Below are 16128 nucleotides of genomic sequence, written 5' to 3'. Positions count from 1 at the left end.
CATACGCCTTCGATCAACTCCGACTTTGTCTGCACAAATCGAATCATAAAAATCTCACTCTTTTCTTCGAATCACTCACAGGTTCTTCAATGCCTTCATTCGCAATTTCCTCAATATATTTCAAATATAGGAAATGACTTTTTGTAGCATTCCACTGGAGTGTTTCGCAAGAATGTGTTAGTCTCAAACGTTAAAGATACTTTGTTGTGAGATACACCGGCTGAACAAGTGAATTAGAACGGCCAAACGAATGTCCGGAACGATAATTGTGCCAAACGCTAGCAAACGATCTTCGCGGCTTCCATCAGGCCTAGAAAACCATTCTTCCGTGCCAAGCTCCTATAGCGGCCAAGTCATAAACCAAGACAGGTCCTGGGGAAGTCCCAACAATATGGGACTTCGATGCTTCCTCGCTCACGAGCGTCGACAAATCGTCTCTCGGCAGCCTCGGTAATGTCAAGGACTTCGTAGCAACCACCTGGAAATGGAAGAACCGTCGAATTCTTGCACTTCCTCTTGGATTTACTTCGTCTCGATAGATTGAGCATCAGGGCTCTCGATTCCCACACCTTGGATGTAGAAGCAGTCGAGATCGACGTGCGCGGCGCCTCGCCAGTGGCATCGCTCGCCATAGCGTAGAAATTCTTTCACACGGTTCTTCCTGCTGCTGCTTCTTCCTTTTCTTGATCTTCATGTGTTCCCTAGAACAGGAGCATCGGCACCACTCCTCCGTCCTGTATGGTGCCATTGCCTTCAATGACACGTACTGTTTGAGCTCCTTCTCGTCCGCATCCAATATCTGCAAACACTTCAACCGCGTTGGCACCTCTTTACTATTCGTCGTCACTCTTCTCTATCCCCAGAACGTCGTCATCGTAATCCAGCCTGCTGCTTCACTGTCACCAGACTGAACTCTGAATCCTCTTCGTTGTAGTAGTCCTTACCGAAGAGCTCCTATCGTGCTCGTCGGAATCGAAGTCATCCTCTAGATCACCCTCGTCAACAGTTTGGATCTTCGACAACTCCACTCACATCCCCGTAAGACCCTGGTTCTGGAGATAGGCTTATCATTCTCGCCCGGATAATCGTCCTTCCCAGAGTACTCCTCGAACCTTTGAGAAACAGGTGCTTCCTCAGGTTCTCTCCTCTTCCTCACGCCTCGGTTCCTCGTTGCTCTTCTTCGAAGAGTCGTCATCGTCGTCCTCGACCGCAGCAGCAAAGCGCATCAAAGTTTCCACTGTTCTTGAGCCTAAATCTCGCTGGTCTTGATCGCTCCTCAGAGTTTTCCAGAGCTTGTTTGGCCACAAGGACATTGGTTTTTTCCACTCACCCGAAGCATTCCCTTCCTCGTCGTTCGTCTTCATGACACTTCACCTCTGGCTTGTAAATGCTGGGTCCTGCTTCTTAGCGTGGCTAAAATTCGTACCTCGGTCCTCCATCGAATCCGTGTCCACAATCCCGCGCTTTCGAAACTCTTGATTTTCCCTAAATTTCCACAAGCCCTTCTTCGGTGTCATGGAATCTACAACCGGGAAAATATCGATCGCGTCGCAGATCCTCTGTCTACTGGCATTGATCGACACAAAGACCGGGCAATTATTCTTGGAAGGAGAGGATTCCTCAAAGTCAGTCCCGCGTTGACCGTGGCAGAATTCCCCGGCGATGGCATCTCTGGAGCTGCTCTCTGATAACTTACAAGCACGGATCCACAGCGTCGTGGGGGGTGAGCAAACAGGAGCTTCGCGCGATCCAGCTCCATCGCTAGTCAAAGAGTTTTCGCGCCTGAACCAGCGTGAAAACCCTAGCCGTGGCGAATCGACGGCTAGTTTTAAAACGTCGGACCTAACGGTGGTGATTGATCTTGATGCGAGGGTTCTCAAATTCACGAATGGCGATGGCGAGCGATGGCGAGCGATGGCAGAGCGCTTCTCCGCGTGCTTGGCAGGATTTTCAGACCTCCAGCGGTTCTATCCCGTGGAATCGGTAAGATCGCAAGAATGCCCGATCTGGCTGTCAAACCTCAGGATTATGATGTCGATGCATGGAGTGATGCTCCTTACCTCGAATTCATTGTGGGGTTGGAGCAGCAGGGATCCACTCCAGCCACCTCCACCGGTGGATCCACACTTGCTGGAGTCCGGGGTAACAAGAGGCCATATCCAGGCCGTGCCGCGCAGATCGTCCGGATCCAAATAGAAAATGGGAAAGATATTCAGACCGTCCTCGCCAAGCATAAGAATGTGAGAGACTTTGGGGCCTTCTGGATGCCACTGGTGCGCGATCTAATGGCCGGTCCAGTGCACCACCATACGCTCGAGGTAGAACAATTCTTCTCAAGTTTTTAATCTTTGTTCTCCGGTCTAATAAGTTTGTTCCTAGATCTTCACCTGGATGAAACTAACAAATCAGGCTGTTCTAAAGTCCGCGACGGTGATGGAGCTCGACCGGCTCTACGCGATGATGATCTCCTATGCCGGCGTGGTCGGCCACACAATCCTGGCACGGAGATGGTTTGGCAACGTGATGATCGAAGGGAAGAAATCAAGCGAGTGCTGCAATGCTCTCATCATTGCATACGCCAAGGCCAGGGACCTCGACAGTGCCATGCAAATCTTCCACGGTATGAAGGAGTTCTCCCGCGAGTGCCCGCCAAACGCCATGACGTGCCACATCCTCACCGCCATGTTTGCGCACTACCACAACTGGCAAGGCCTCGAGGTCATGGTCAGGGAGTGCCGGGATGCCGGGGTCTTGCCGGACGCAATAACTTTCAACACGCTCTTGCACGCCTACGCAAAAATGGGACGCAGGGACCGGTTCGAGAGCACGTACCAGGAGATGGAGCAGGTTTGCAGAGGTTTCAAGCGCAGCTCGGAGACTTTTGCAGCGCTGCTCATCGGCTACGCTCGCCTGGACGCGCTGGACAGGTTCCACCAGGTTCTTGGCGAGATGCGAGCGGAGAACTCCCAGCTGCCGCACAACATCGCGGTTCCGGCGGTTGAGGAGGCCGCTAAGGCTCACAGCAGGACTGCAACCGTGGAAGGGATAGAGAAGCTTATCGAGTTTGTGGAGACGACTCCAGAGATTGCGTCGACGTGGGCGTTCCAGAGCTACGTTGTAGAGGTGTACGCACAGAGTGGCCGGCTGGAAGAGTGGCCGGCTGGAAGAGATCATGGACTATTTGGGACGAGTGATCGACCGCAAGGATGGCAGTTTCGTGGAGCCCCCAGCATTTCAGTCCGTAGTTGAAGCTTTTGGCCGCAGAGGCATGGTGGAAAGGATTTATGCGCTCTACATCAAATGTAGGGAGGTGGGTTTGAGGTTGAGCTCGCGTTGCTACAAGAGCCTCTTGGCAGAGATGGCCCGGGCAGGACACTCCATCGACATAGCAAGTTTCGATGAGCATGAGGAGAGGTCAAAAAGAGTGTTGCGGCTCCTACCAAGGATGGAAGTCTCGACAAAGAAGATCTTTGGCTTTACAGCCAGATTACTCAAGGCAGAACCATTGGGGATCCTGACATCCACGGTGAATCCACCAGTTGAATCGTCCAGGCTCCCATACAAGTAAACTCTTCTCTTCTTTTTTTTCTTCCTTTCTAGTCTAATCAAGATATTTTTGCAGCCTACGAAGGTTTCGAGTGCGATGCCAAATCTACAAGCAGGTTTTGGAGAAGGCTTCTGAGTGGAGAGTACATGGGAATTTGCAGCGAGAATTCATTCACTTGTTTGGAAGTTTATCTCCACAGAAGAGGTATATATCAGAAATGCATCTATAAAGTTCATCATTGTTTAACTATGACACAGGTACGCAAGGGAGCTCCAGGCACACGTGCTCGTGGACCATGTCGCTTGTGCAAAGCACAGGTGGAGCAAGATCGACAGACGACAGTTCATTTTCGTCTTTGTCGTCGAGAAGGATGGGTCAAAGACTCCGTTTCTGGAGTTCTCGCCTGTGACATGCAACAACAGCCATCCAGAAGAGTGTACTGCTGCCAAAGTACATGAAATGTATCGGCAGGTGATGCAGCAGATCACATCACATACGCATTCATGTATAAGTTCCCTCACCTCATCCAGGTATAAATTTCTTATTAGTGATTGCTTTACCTTCTTAACTAATGCTTTCAGCAGTAGCCGCCTTCACTGGCCCATCACACGGTCTAAACTTCTGTCAAACGATTATTAAGGATGTTTGCTCTTTCCAGGGAGTAAACCCAATCACTCAGTAACAGGAGACCCTGGATACACGAGTGAACAGTAGTCATCGAGTGCTTATCGATTACTGGAATATCGATTACTGGAATCAGCAGCCCGAGAACTTATGTGGCACTCCCGTGCTGTCCGTCCACCAGCTGCGACCCTGTCCTGGCCTCCTCCAAGCATCTTTAGGGGGTAGCCATGTAAGAGAAGGGGGTGCTGCATTATGCATTTCTTCCTCCTGATCGTCTCAATCCTGGCCTGCTCTTCCCACATTCCCTGGCTCCAGTATATCTGTTCCATCAGGATATAAACTCCAAACTCGGAGTCCTCCAGATTCAGTAGATTCTCGAAAGCAAGCTTCCCAAGCACTGCATTCTTCCACTTCCGACAAGCACCAAAGACCGTCCTCCATGTCACCAAAGGTATAGATCGTATGTGTTGCATGGCAGCGTCCAGCTGGTTTGCACGACAAAATATGTCGAGCATGCAGTGGTGGTGCTCGAAGCCGGGAGAGATGGCATATCTGGAAGCCATTGAGCCGAAGAGACTTCAGCCTTCATCCATAGCAAAGTCATGTTGTTCTGTGGAAGAGATGAAACACCTGGCTTGCCTCGCCTAGCCTGGTATAAGCGTCGTCCATCGACGTCAGCATCACAACCTCCAAAAACTATAAGTGTTCTCTAACTATTCTCTCAATCTAGAATAAATCAAAGATAAAAGATAGTTAAATAAATTGTGATGGTAATTTTTGGGAAGGTACACCCATGAGGGGAGGTATACCTATGGCAACAAACTTAAAATATATAAAAAAAACATATGTGTGCTTGAATTGTTATAACATATATATGTGAATAGTATTTTTGAACATAATGTTTTTTGATGCATAGCCATATATTTGTGTTTGCCATGTATGGCAAAGTTCAATTCAATGTTATGTTTTTGAGTTTTTGCACTACATAGATTTCAATTCTATGTTAAATTTTATGACATGTAAGCAAGGTTTAAACTTTGGGTTAGGACTCAAGGGCATAATATTTTTTGAACTTGCGAGCTGGATTTTGAGCATTTTAAGTTTGTTATTGCTGTGTGCTTGGGGATGGAATTTTTTTTTCATATTAAGACAAGTACAACAAATAAATCACTATAATACCAAAAATATATGCACATGATTAAGAATGCGAGAAATAAATGGAACTAATATTTTATTACAGCTACAAGCAGATGTAGTTACTCAGAGAAAAACCCAATGTCCCAAACTTCCAAGAAAAACTTTTTTACTCACCTATATGTTATAATCAATTGCATTCACTTCTATAACAATTGATCAGTATTTAAATTAAAGTGTCCCATAGCAAACAGACTATGAAAAATAAAAAACTTTTGCAAGAACCACCATACTTACATTAGTTCGTGTTATGATTGCAATAAAGCCTCCAAGTTACAAAAATTTAGGCATAGCCACATGGAATAAAAGGTGAATAAAAAGCACATAAAAGAAGAAAGAGATGATTAGAAAATTATAAATTTACACTCATATCACATTTGTGGGTGTTTGAGGTGTTATACCCCATGCATACATGGTATATCCCATATTTGTGCATAATATCAACTCAAAACAAAAAAATAAACCCACACAAGTATAAATATATAGTGTAACATGTGCAATCACATATTAATTGCCATATATGGCCTAATACAACTTACAGGAGGCTAAAGAATGTGGAAATAGAATTTCTTTTTGAAAATGAAAATTATAATTAACTCAAAGATCAAATGAATGCTAAAATCTATGTTAGTGGAGCTCATGGCTTTGTTATATATTGAATAAGTGATTGTTATAAAGCATACCTTTGTAATTTTAGGAAGCAACCTATGCCATCTAAAGTCACATGGGTTTTACATAATTTTTCACATGCAAGAATTAATAACTTCTGATATAAAAAGAAAAAATCAAACTTTTGCTCATCCTAAAAAGTCCAATAACATCCTATCTCACTTTAAATTTTGGTATTAAGAGAGCATGCCATGTAATCCCGATGCAAACAAAGGTTTAGCAAAATCAAGAAGATTTAAAACATGCAAAACCCCCCAAGAGCAAGAAGAAAATCATCGGAATTACAGGGAAAAATTGAAAAGAAAGAAAAAATAAATATTCATCCCTTAACAGCTCCGGTAAATGATTCCTTCAAGCTCTCCTGAGCATACAGGTGCCTCTCAAAAAAAAATTTCAAATGTAAAAAAGCTAAAATCACTTTTTAAATAATATAATCTTTTTATTTCCTTACATCCAACTCTCAATCTTTACCTCCTCAAGCTTTACATTTTCCTCAGGAGCGGGTGGAAAGAGGCCATCTTTACTTTGTTTTGACTTAGTCTCCAAATCAAGAACCTCAGTGTATGTCGATTGGATCTCACGTAGCACGGGCTGTGTCATAACTGGATAGGGGTAAATAAGCCTAGGATGCCCAATGTATTGTTTGAATGCACGCCACATTGGCGTGTTGGGTGGTTTTGCTAAATCGTAGTCCTTTGGCCGCATGTTAATAAGCATATGATCCTTAAGTAAATCCCTTTTTCAAAGTAACATTGAAAAGATTAAAACAAAAATACTTGATAACACATACCACATGTTATTCACAGTATCGCGTCTTAAAATGTATTCGATCGTAGATGGGGTACGCTCTTTACGAAAGCCATTCAGCCAAACCTTTGCAAATAAAATAAAATAAAATAAAATTAGCAAATAAACACATGTTAACATTCACCTCCTCTTCCTCCTCCTCAGTAGCGTCCTGTGTGCCAAGCCGTCCATCTCCAAAAAAACAACAATACAAAACATCACAAAAAACACAACTTTAAGAGGAGAGATTGTTCCTTACAAGTTAAGTCGTGGTTATAATAGATCCGGAGGTCGTAGCGTCCCAACCACGCGCGTGCGTGTTGCGCACAAACTAAGACGGCATAATAGTGCGGCAGCACAGACAGCGGTGGCCTCTCGAGAGTGAGTGCTCGCAGGAGCTTGTTGTTAACCATCCCTTGGAACAGCAGCGCCAATTCTCTCCCCAGAAAAGGCCCCGCAGGAATCCCGTCGGGAAAGTCCACCCTTTCTTTGAAAGGTGGAATTCCCGGATGCGATGCAAGCCGGGAGTAACCCCACTTTATATTCACTCCATGCTCCTGGCGTTCACGTAAAACGGCAAGCTTGTTCCATCCCTGCAATCACAGAGGAGGGAGGAAACAAATCAGTGCCCGTAACTCTGCTTGCTTATACTCACCAGCCTGTCCGTTGGATAAGTTAAAAAGAAGCTGCTTTCCAAGATTCGGGGTACCAAACCGAAGAGCTTTGGCACCATCATGGTGCCATACGAAGAAATGGAAGACCTTCTTGTGCTCGTCATGTCTACCAGGACCTCATGATCCCCTCGTGATGGGGAGCAGCGCCCTGGAAAGAAGTCGCTAACGAAAACAAGAAACAGATTTTAAGAACTCAGAGGACTCTTACATCTGAATTCTCCATTAGAAGGCTTACGGTAAGGCTCTGCCGGATAATACTCATATATAGTCTGCCGTTCCGGCTCCTCGGAGCTCACTCCCAAAACAAAGAAACTGGTGTTAAAACATGACTAAGCTTTGAAAGAACTAACTGACAAACCCTGAATGTTCCTCTTTTTACAGAATTGCGCCCACAGGAGCTCCAAGTGCTCCGTCACGTCCTCGTCTTGCTTGGAGGCCAAGCCTTGTAGAAATGCAGCTCGTCCAGTACAAGAGAGCAGCTCCTGGCGGGCGAAATCAACCATGCAATGCAGCTGTTCCGGGACATCCGATGCAGCACACGCGCTCCTCTCGGCGTCAGAGAGGCGAGCAATATAGAACAAACCCAGCACCAGGAACAACGTCTCGTCCGAGTGGGCATAGTCCCATTCAGCCACCAAGCTACTGAGACACTCTTCTTCGTGCAAATCCCGCGCCACTGCCTCTCTCATGACCTCGTCACTCCACCCTTGCAGGGCAGCCTTTGCAACAAATTGGGACACGACATCGAGCGGTGATGAATTGGGGCACTTGAGTTTTCGAAGCAAGGCTTTTTTCTCGTGTTTCAAGTGGTCTTGATCCGAGAACGAGGCCACGGTCCTCTCCTTATGGAGGTTTCTTCTGTGTGTAACTAGGGAGGAGAGATTCCTAGAGCGAAACCTGGAAAACATTGCGCTCGCCCCTACAAACTGACCTGACCTAAGATATCCGGTTTAAAAGGCTAGGTACAGTTGTCGAAGCAGCGGTAAAACATTCACTAGTTTTCTTTGGACAGTCTACCCTGTAATTCTTGCTGGATTTCAGAAGGAAGCTCTGCAAACACGCTGGGATCGATCTCTTCCTGCTTATACTCCCAAACCACGGTTTCTTCCGGTTGGAGTGATGTTTTTCTCTGCCAGAGATCTGTGAGCTTCGCTGGTTTTCTTGACGGTGGTGGTGAGATGGATTCCGGAAGGGAGCCGTCTGTGGGAACACCACGGGAACACTAGCGCCAGCCCTGTCTTCCTCAAGATGTACCTCCTTGAAGATCACTGGGCACTGTTGTTGTTGCTCACTGGCGTTCCCAGGGTCTCCTGTTACTGGAGGCCTTGTGTCAACGTACTGAGTGATTGGATTCACTCCCTGGAAAGAGCAAACAACATGCTTACTAATGGTTTGAAAAGATCACGTCTTTACCATCGGCTTCGCCATGATATTTGATGCAGTAAGAGAAAGTCCTGTCACTGCCCAGCTGCTGGTTATCTCACTTTGCTCCTTTCCAGCTGACTGGTGAGAGCAAAACTCGTGCAAGCTTCACTCGAAGAGGTATCGGCTGTCCTCTACGATCTTGTCTACGCCATATCTTAAAGGCCGCGACTTTGAGGAGAACTTTGGAGCCTCCGTGGCACGACTTTCCTGAAACAAAGGGAACGATAAGTAAGGACCAAGACACAAAATTTTAGCTGAGACTTACAATGTGACAGCTCGCATGAATTGTGAGAAGATGCTGTGCAGTACGATTGTTTTGTGAAAGATCTTCGTCCAAACGAAGTTGGAGAGTTTCTGCTAGCTCCTTAAGCCAATATACAACCTGTAAGAGAAATGTCGCTCTGTTAATCCATGCGTAGTCAGAAAACTAACCTTAGAGTCTCAAGTGTTTTCAACGCTTGAGGACCTGGAAACGTTTTACCGCTGCTGTGACTTTTTGGAAGCGTTCGATCTTGAACCTCGTCCCCGTTTATGCCGCGAGAAGTATTCCACAGCCAAGTCCTACCGCGAAAGAAGATGAGTTAGAGGCTCGATAAACTCGGAGTAAAGTTCCTTACCCAGTGTTTGGCCCATACATATCCTGCAATTTCACTTCGGAAAACTGCAAGAGACCTCCAACCGTTTTTACTCCAAGCTCCCCTTCAAGTTCTTGTCCAAGCTTGCCTCCTAGTTTTCCGCTGAACACAAGATCCATACTTGTATAAACAAAAGAAAAAAGTAATCAAGAGAGCTACATTTTACTTATAAGCAAGGTTGCGAGTAAGGATTCAACCGCTGAAGACGGGACTAACGTTTGTTGAGCAGGCTTGTGCATTCCACTCGAGAGCTTCGCAAGCATCTACACAAGGCCGGAATCTCTTAGTCCCTCAAAACGTAAAACATACTTTGTTGTGAGCTACGCCGAAGTGAATTCAGTTTCAGCTAGAACTGCCAAACGAATGTCCAATGATAATTGCGCCACACGCTAGCAAGTGAACTTCGCGGCTTGCACCAAGAACGGGCTGCTGGAGCTCATTCCTAAGACGAGAAAGACGCTCACCCATGGAGAACGAATGGATTCCATCGCTTACCTGGGGATTCTCACAAGGTATTGCACCAGATTCTCGTACAGCGGCCAGATGATCTCCCTAGACGGCTTTACCAGGTTCTCGTTGTGCGCTACGCCGAAGTGAATTCAGTTTCAGCTAGAACTGCCAAACAAATGTAAGTGATCTTCGCGGCTTTGCATCAGTATTCAAGAAATAAAATAATCATGTGACGAAGAGTCTGCAGTTCGATTCTCTTGCACTAATTTTGTTGCATCTTCCTGGTTTGAAATTAGGGCGAGAGATGCCACTGGCAAGGCGCCCCGCGAGCCGCATTCGGGTAATAGCGCACGTTGATCTCGATTGCTTCTACGTCCAAGGTGTGGGAATAGAGCTTTCCGGCGCTTGTTGATTGGTGGTTTTTTCTTGATGCAGTGGAGCAGCGAAGGCAGCCCCAGTTGCGGGGGAAGCCCACGGCCGTGATTCAGTACAATTCTTGGAAGGGTGGAGCTTGCATCGCTGTTGGCTACGAAGCTCGCAAATGCGGTGTCAAACGGTAAGCTCCTAAGATTTCGTAACTTTTAAGCAGCGAAGGTGTTTTTCTTTTTCTTTTTCTTTTCTTCAGCTCAATGCGAGGTGATGCTGCAAAGGCGGTGTGCCCGGATCTCAATCTGGTTCAAGTGCCTGTTCTGCACGAAAAGGCTGATCTTTCAATCTATCGAGACGCTGGCTCCGAAGTAAGTCCAAGAAAAAAGTGCAAGGGGTCGCTATTTCTTCCATTTCCAGGTGGTTGCAGTGCTTTCGCGCGTTGGAAAATGCGAGAGAGCCTCCATTGACGAAGTGTACCTTGACGTTACCGAGGCTGCCAAGAGGCTTTCTTCAAAGGATTTGTCGACGCTCGTGAGCGAGGAAGCATCGACGTCCCATATTGTTGGACTTCCCCAGGTGCGATGGCTTGAAAGTTCTGCCGTGGTTTATGACTTGGCGTGTGTGCGTTGTAGGAGCTTGGCACGAAAGAATGGTTTTGTAGGCCGGATGCAAGCCGCGAAGATCATTTGCTAGCGTGTGGCGCAATTATCGTTGCGGACATTCGTTTGGCAGTTCTAGCTGAAACTGAATTTACTTGTTCAGCCGGCGTAGCTCACAACAAAGTATGTTTTACGTTTTGGGGGACTAAGTGATTCCGGTCTTGTGTAGATGCTTGCGAAGCTCTCGAGTGGAATGCACAAGCCTGCTCAACAAACGTTAGTCCCGTCATCGGCGGTTGAATCTTTACTCGCAACCTTGCCTATAAGTAAAATGTAGCTCTCGTTGATTACTTTTTTCTTTTGGTTATACAAGTATGGATCTTGTGTTCAGCGGAAAACTAGGAGGCAAGCTTGGACAAGAACTTGAAGGGGAGCTTGGAGTAAAAACGGTTGGAGATCTCTTGCAGTTTTCCGAAGTGAAATTGCAGGATATGTATGGCCCAAACACTGGGTAAGGAACTTTATTCCGAGTCTATCGAGCCTTTAACTCATCTTCTTTTGCGGTAGGACTTGGCTGTGGAATACTGCTCGCGGCATAAACGGGGACGAGGTTCAAGATCGAACGCTTCCAAAAAGTCACAGCAGCGGTAAAACGTTTCCAGGTCCTCGGGCGTTGAAAACACTTGAGACTGTAAGGTTAGTTTCTTGACTACGCATGAATTAACAGAGCGACATTTCTCTTACAGGTTGTATATTGGCTTAAGGAGCTAGCAGAAACTCTTCAACTTCGTTTGGACGAAGATCTTTCACAAAACAATCGCACCGCGCATCTTCTCACAATTCATGCGAGCTGTCACATTGTAAGTCTCAGCTAAACTTTTGTGTTTTGGTCCTTACTTATCGCTCTCTTGGTTTCAGGAAGGACGAGCCACGGAGGCTCCAAAGTTCTCCTCAAAGTCGCGGCCTTTAAGATATGGCGTAGACAAGATCGTAGAGGACAGCCGATACCTCTTTGAGCGAAGCTTGCACGAGTTTTGTTCTCACCAGTCAGCTGGAAAGGAGCAAAGCGAGATAACCAGCAGCTGGGCAGTGACAGGACTTTCTCTTACTGCATCAAATATCATGGCGAAGCCGATGGTAAAGACGTGATCTTTTCAAACCATTAGTAAGGATGTTGTTTGGTCTTTCCAGGGAGTAAACCCAATCACTCAGTACTTTGGCACGCGGCCTCCAGTAACAGGGGACCCTGGAAACGCCAGTGAGCAGCAACAACAGTGCCCATCGATCTCCAAGGAGGTACGTCTTGAGGAAGACAGGGCTGGCGCTAGTGTTCCCACAGACGGCTCCATTCCGGAATCCATCTCACCACCGCCGTCAAGAAAACCAGCGAAGCTCACAGATCTCTGGCAGAGAAAAGCATCACTCCAACCGGAGAGGAAGGAAGAAACTGTGGCTTGGGAGTATAAGCAGGAAGAGATCGATCACAGCGTGTTTGCAGAGCTTCCCTCTGAAATCCAGCAAGAATTACAGGGTAGACTGGGTGTCCAAAGAAACAAGCGAGGAAAGCCGACAACAATAGCGGATTTTTTCATCTCGAAAACGTGATACGGTGCCAGTCAACGCGCCTGGTCAATTTAGTCAACGAGCACACTGCTAGGGTCAATGTGATCGCGTGGCACCCAGCATGGCGGGCAACGTGTATAGAGTTTAAACTCTTCCCGCCAAATTGTTTTCTAGGGTTTATGCTCTTCCATGGCCGGGTCACGCAACACTTACTCGTTCCCCACGCTCGAGAGGAAGGAGATCCTCAAGTGCCTGGCGCAGATCGGCGTGACCGACCTCTCGGAGGAGAATCTGGTAAAGCCGTCTAGGGAGATCATCTGGCCGCTATACGAGAATCTGGTGCAATACCTTGTGGGAATCCCCAGGTAAGCGATGGAATCCGTTCTTTCTCCATGAGTGAGCGTCTTTCTAGGAATGAGCTCCAGCAGCCCGTTCTTGGCGCCTTGGATTGCGTGCGGCATCAGGAGCTCTATGCTGATTCAGTCGGGACTCTGGCGTCGTTTCGTGCGATTTCCAAGCTCATGCATGCCGCTGGTGTGGATGATTTCGGAACCAGGGATATTTTCAGGCCGGAGCCGGCTAGAACAGTCCACGCGCTGAGCGCTGTGATCAACTTTGCATACTTCAGGTGTGGAGTTTTTTTTTTCTTGTTTTCTTTCCTCTTTCTTCTATAAATCACACTCGAGAATGCTGATTTTGCATAGAGCGGAGAGGGAACTTCCAGATACCGAGACTGAGCTTGTGGACAGAATCCAGCAATTGGAAGAAACCAGGATACAGGTGAGAAGGCTGCTTTCTTTCTGTGACAAGAACATGCTCATTTCTTCATCTTTAGCTTCAAAACGCAATTGCTCAAAACGAGGCGGAGCGAAAAGCTGAGGAGCCTCAAGTCCAGAAATTATCCGTGGAGGCGAAAGAACTGGAGCAGAAAATCTACGCTCTCAACAAACAACAGGCCGTGTTGCAAAGCGACATACGCGGGATCAAAGAGGAGCTGAATAAGCTGACTGAAAAGGTGAGGGACTGTGGAGTTTTTTTCTTCTTCCTAAACAGTGAGATGTTGGTTTGTATTTAGATTGTAAGCGAGAAAGCCTCTGTTGCTCAAATGAAACAAGAAGGGTTCCAGCTGCGGACACAGATTGTACAATCTCCCGACAAGCTTCGGGTAAGCTCTGAAATTCTATATTCTACTTTTCCTTTTTGTTGTTCTTTTCGGTCTAACGTTGGGCTCCCTTTCCAGAAAATGCTTGAAGACAGGAGGGCGGCTGTTCAGAATGCGGAAGCTGAGGTTGAATCGGCCCGTCAATCTGTCGTCAAATGGAAGCACAAGTACGAGGCATACACAAAAGTGCGTTAACTTGTTTTTTTTTTTTTTTTGTCTTTCCTTGGCCGAGCAAAACTTATATCATGTTGCAACCTCTTAGGCGAAAAGGAAAGTGCAAAAATGCCTTGATATGATGGACTCGCTGGACAAGCAGGTAATTTCGTTACTCTCGCTCGACTCGCACGACGGATTGACTTGTTTTGCTGTACAGGCGGCTCTTCAGAAGAAAATGGTGAAAGATTCGAAGGAGATGAAGATGAAACTTAAAGAGAATGAAGAGAAGCATTCGGTTATCAGTGCGCAGCTGGAAAAGCTGAAAATCGAAGGTGACAACTTGGTATTCACATGTGATACTAACTCAAGTATCTTTCAGGCCAGCATTTTCACAATCTACTGGAGAAGCTAGATTCGTCCTTCGACGTCAAGTGCCAGGAGGCGGACAAGGAGCTTGAAGATTTCAGGTTGCAAAATGCGCCTCTGATTGATCAACTGGATAAACAGGAAGAGCAAATCGCGAGAAAGCAAGACGAGGTACGAACGCTTGATTTGGTTTGCTCTTCAGATTCAAATTCTTTTGCAGGTGGAAATGATCACAAGTAACTTAAACGAGGCTCGGTCGAAGAAAGAAGCCGGGCTCAAGGCCTTACACGACGAAGTGGAGCTGATACAAAACGAGGTAATGGACAAGGCTTATATTTGTGGGTCTGAGGCGCCAATTTCAGGTTCTGAGATACAACGAGGACTTGATGAGAGTGATCGAGTCCTCCGATGGACGTTTCATACAATAACTTGCCCAGAGTATGACGCGCGGTACCGGCGGACGACCCAAACTAGAGGCGTTCCAGCTATGCGTCACGTTGACTATTTTGACCGGACGGTTGGAATGCGCTGACCAAATGTTTTTAAGCGCCATTTACAGAAAATGTTTAAAAAGTAGCTCTATAGTTGCGAGCCAAAACGAAAAGGATTCTCTGTATGGAGATTTCTTTACCAGTGTCACGTTTTAAGTGCATTCTCAATCTAACTCCATCCATCTCGTGAAATGGTCCCTCTTGCAATCCTTGTCTGCGCTTTGATTCTTCTCCCAGATCCATCTCTTGCTCTTAGAAGTGCCCCCATGGATTGTGCCTCACAACTTGAGCGCTTGGAAATCATAAACCACAGGACATGCTGCAATTACGTTCGATTCCTCAGTGCTCGTTGATGATTAGTCATCACGAGCCCTGGGAAAGTCTTCAAAGTCTGTAAGATTCAATGCGTAAAGCTGTGATGGAGGTTCTATCGATTGGTAATTCTTCACGATAATATAATTTCGTTTATAAATCCACAGAAGCTTTTACAGTGTTTCGTCCAAGAAGGATGTGATGGGCAATTTTTAAGCGCATTCTTGATCTTCTTCTCAATCTTATTCCGCGCTTCGATTTTCCAAATCCATCTCTTGCCTCACAACTTGAGCGATTTCCCAGGAATGGATGCTGCGATTACGTTTGGGAGAACAGGATTTCCTCGTGAAGGAGCTGCCCGAGATCCAGAGCCGTGGCGCTCGTGCATTGCCGGAGGAGCGATGCGTAGGTCTCGAGATCTCCAAATCCCCAAATCACAACGCTGAAGCTCCCAATCACCAATCCATCCCAATGAGTGAGCAAGAATTGACACCATTCCATCCAGTTTATTCACCATCTCGTTTCAAAAATTTCCAACCATGGCACAAAAAAGCCTGGTGAAGAATGGTCTGCTGCAAGTGCAAAGAACGCACCTTCCTATAAGCGTATCTCGATATATTCTTGTGTATTTAAAATAAATATTAAAGTAAAGTTTGTTTTTGGTTTGATACTAGTGAATATACCTAAAATATGCTTGAATATTCTAAGATATTCTACCATCTAACGGTTGTTATTCATTTAGATTAATCTTGTATTTATAATTTATTAACTTTCTTAAATCCTTTCTAGTATATTTTTTTATTCTATCATCTAATGGTTAATATGCAATAAGATTAATCTTGTGTTTATAATTACAATTATACTTATAATATAAACTTTATTTGATTAATTGGATTAATAAGTAATAACAAAACTATTATTAAGCAAAAGATTTCATAATAAATTGTTATGTAATTCATTAAAACATAAACTAATATATCTTTTGATACTAGAATCTTCTATGAAGACCCATATGTTTCTACCATTACTTGAGGTTATATTTGTTATTCTTCTCGGGGTGTGTAGATTGGGATTGAAGCACAATATCAAAGCCATGTTGCCACCAT

General features: G+C 45.8%; 3 protein-coding genes and 1 pseudogene across 5 annotated transcripts; 2 read left to right on the top strand and 2 right to left on the bottom strand.

Moving 5' to 3' along the window:
- Positions 1-6476: 6476 nt before the first annotated feature.
- On the bottom strand, positions 6477-8922 carry LOC9646138. The gene is made up of 9 exons (XM_024666572.1): positions 8908-8922; positions 8591-8853; positions 7853-8430; positions 7703-7789; positions 7476-7642; positions 7080-7413; positions 6966-7012; positions 6825-6907; positions 6477-6770 (listed from the first exon to the last, which is right to left on the bottom strand). Exons 1-9 carry the CDS (start codon positions 8920-8922, stop codon positions 6482-6484), a joined length of 1863 nt encoding a protein of 620 aa, XP_024522340.1. The 3' UTR covers positions 6477-6481.
- Positions 8923-8988: 66 nt separating this feature from the next.
- LOC112343323 lies at positions 8989-10022 on the bottom strand (annotated as a pseudogene).
- A 268-nt stretch (positions 10023-10290) lies between these two features.
- On the top strand, positions 10291-12698 carry LOC9646110 (DNA polymerase eta). The gene is made up of 11 exons (XM_002992840.2): positions 10291-10384; positions 10440-10560; positions 10630-10741; positions 10791-10949; positions 11006-11155; positions 11202-11305; positions 11364-11483; positions 11540-11663; positions 11719-11832; positions 11891-12109; positions 12164-12698. The coding sequence occupies exons 1-11, from the start codon at positions 10309-10311 to the stop codon at positions 12575-12577; spliced, it is 1713 nt and encodes a 570-aa protein (XP_002992886.2). The 5' UTR covers positions 10291-10308; the 3' UTR covers positions 12578-12698.
- A 1-nt stretch (position 12699) lies between these two features.
- On the top strand, positions 12700-14902 carry LOC112343319 (probable kinetochore protein NUF2). Of its 3 annotated transcripts, XM_024666562.1 has the most exons (11): positions 12700-12900; positions 12948-13163; positions 13240-13315; positions 13371-13550; positions 13611-13700; positions 13776-13883; positions 13960-14013; positions 14071-14185; positions 14233-14390; positions 14440-14535; positions 14582-14902. In XM_024666562.1, exons 1-11 carry the CDS (start codon positions 12725-12727, stop codon positions 14645-14647), a joined length of 1335 nt encoding a protein of 444 aa, XP_024522330.1. In that variant the 5' UTR covers positions 12700-12724; the 3' UTR covers positions 14648-14902. The 3 variants fall into 3 exon arrangements, with proteins under 3 accessions (XP_024522330.1, XP_024522329.1, XP_024522331.1); XM_024666561.1 differs by having other exon boundaries at positions 13960-14185; XM_024666563.1 differs by having other exon boundaries at positions 12792-12900; positions 12964-13163; positions 13960-14185.
- Positions 14903-16128: the final 1226 nt, after the last annotated feature.

The sequence above is a fragment of the Selaginella moellendorffii genome, unplaced genomic scaffold (genome assembly GCF_000143415.4).
Source record: "Selaginella moellendorffii unplaced genomic scaffold, v1.0 SELMOscaffold_143, whole genome shotgun sequence".
Taxonomy (NCBI): domain Eukaryota; kingdom Viridiplantae; phylum Streptophyta; class Lycopodiopsida; order Selaginellales; family Selaginellaceae; genus Selaginella; species Selaginella moellendorffii.
The sequence above is the reverse complement of the archived record's forward strand: the minus strand, read 5'-3'. Positions and strand labels throughout refer to the sequence as shown.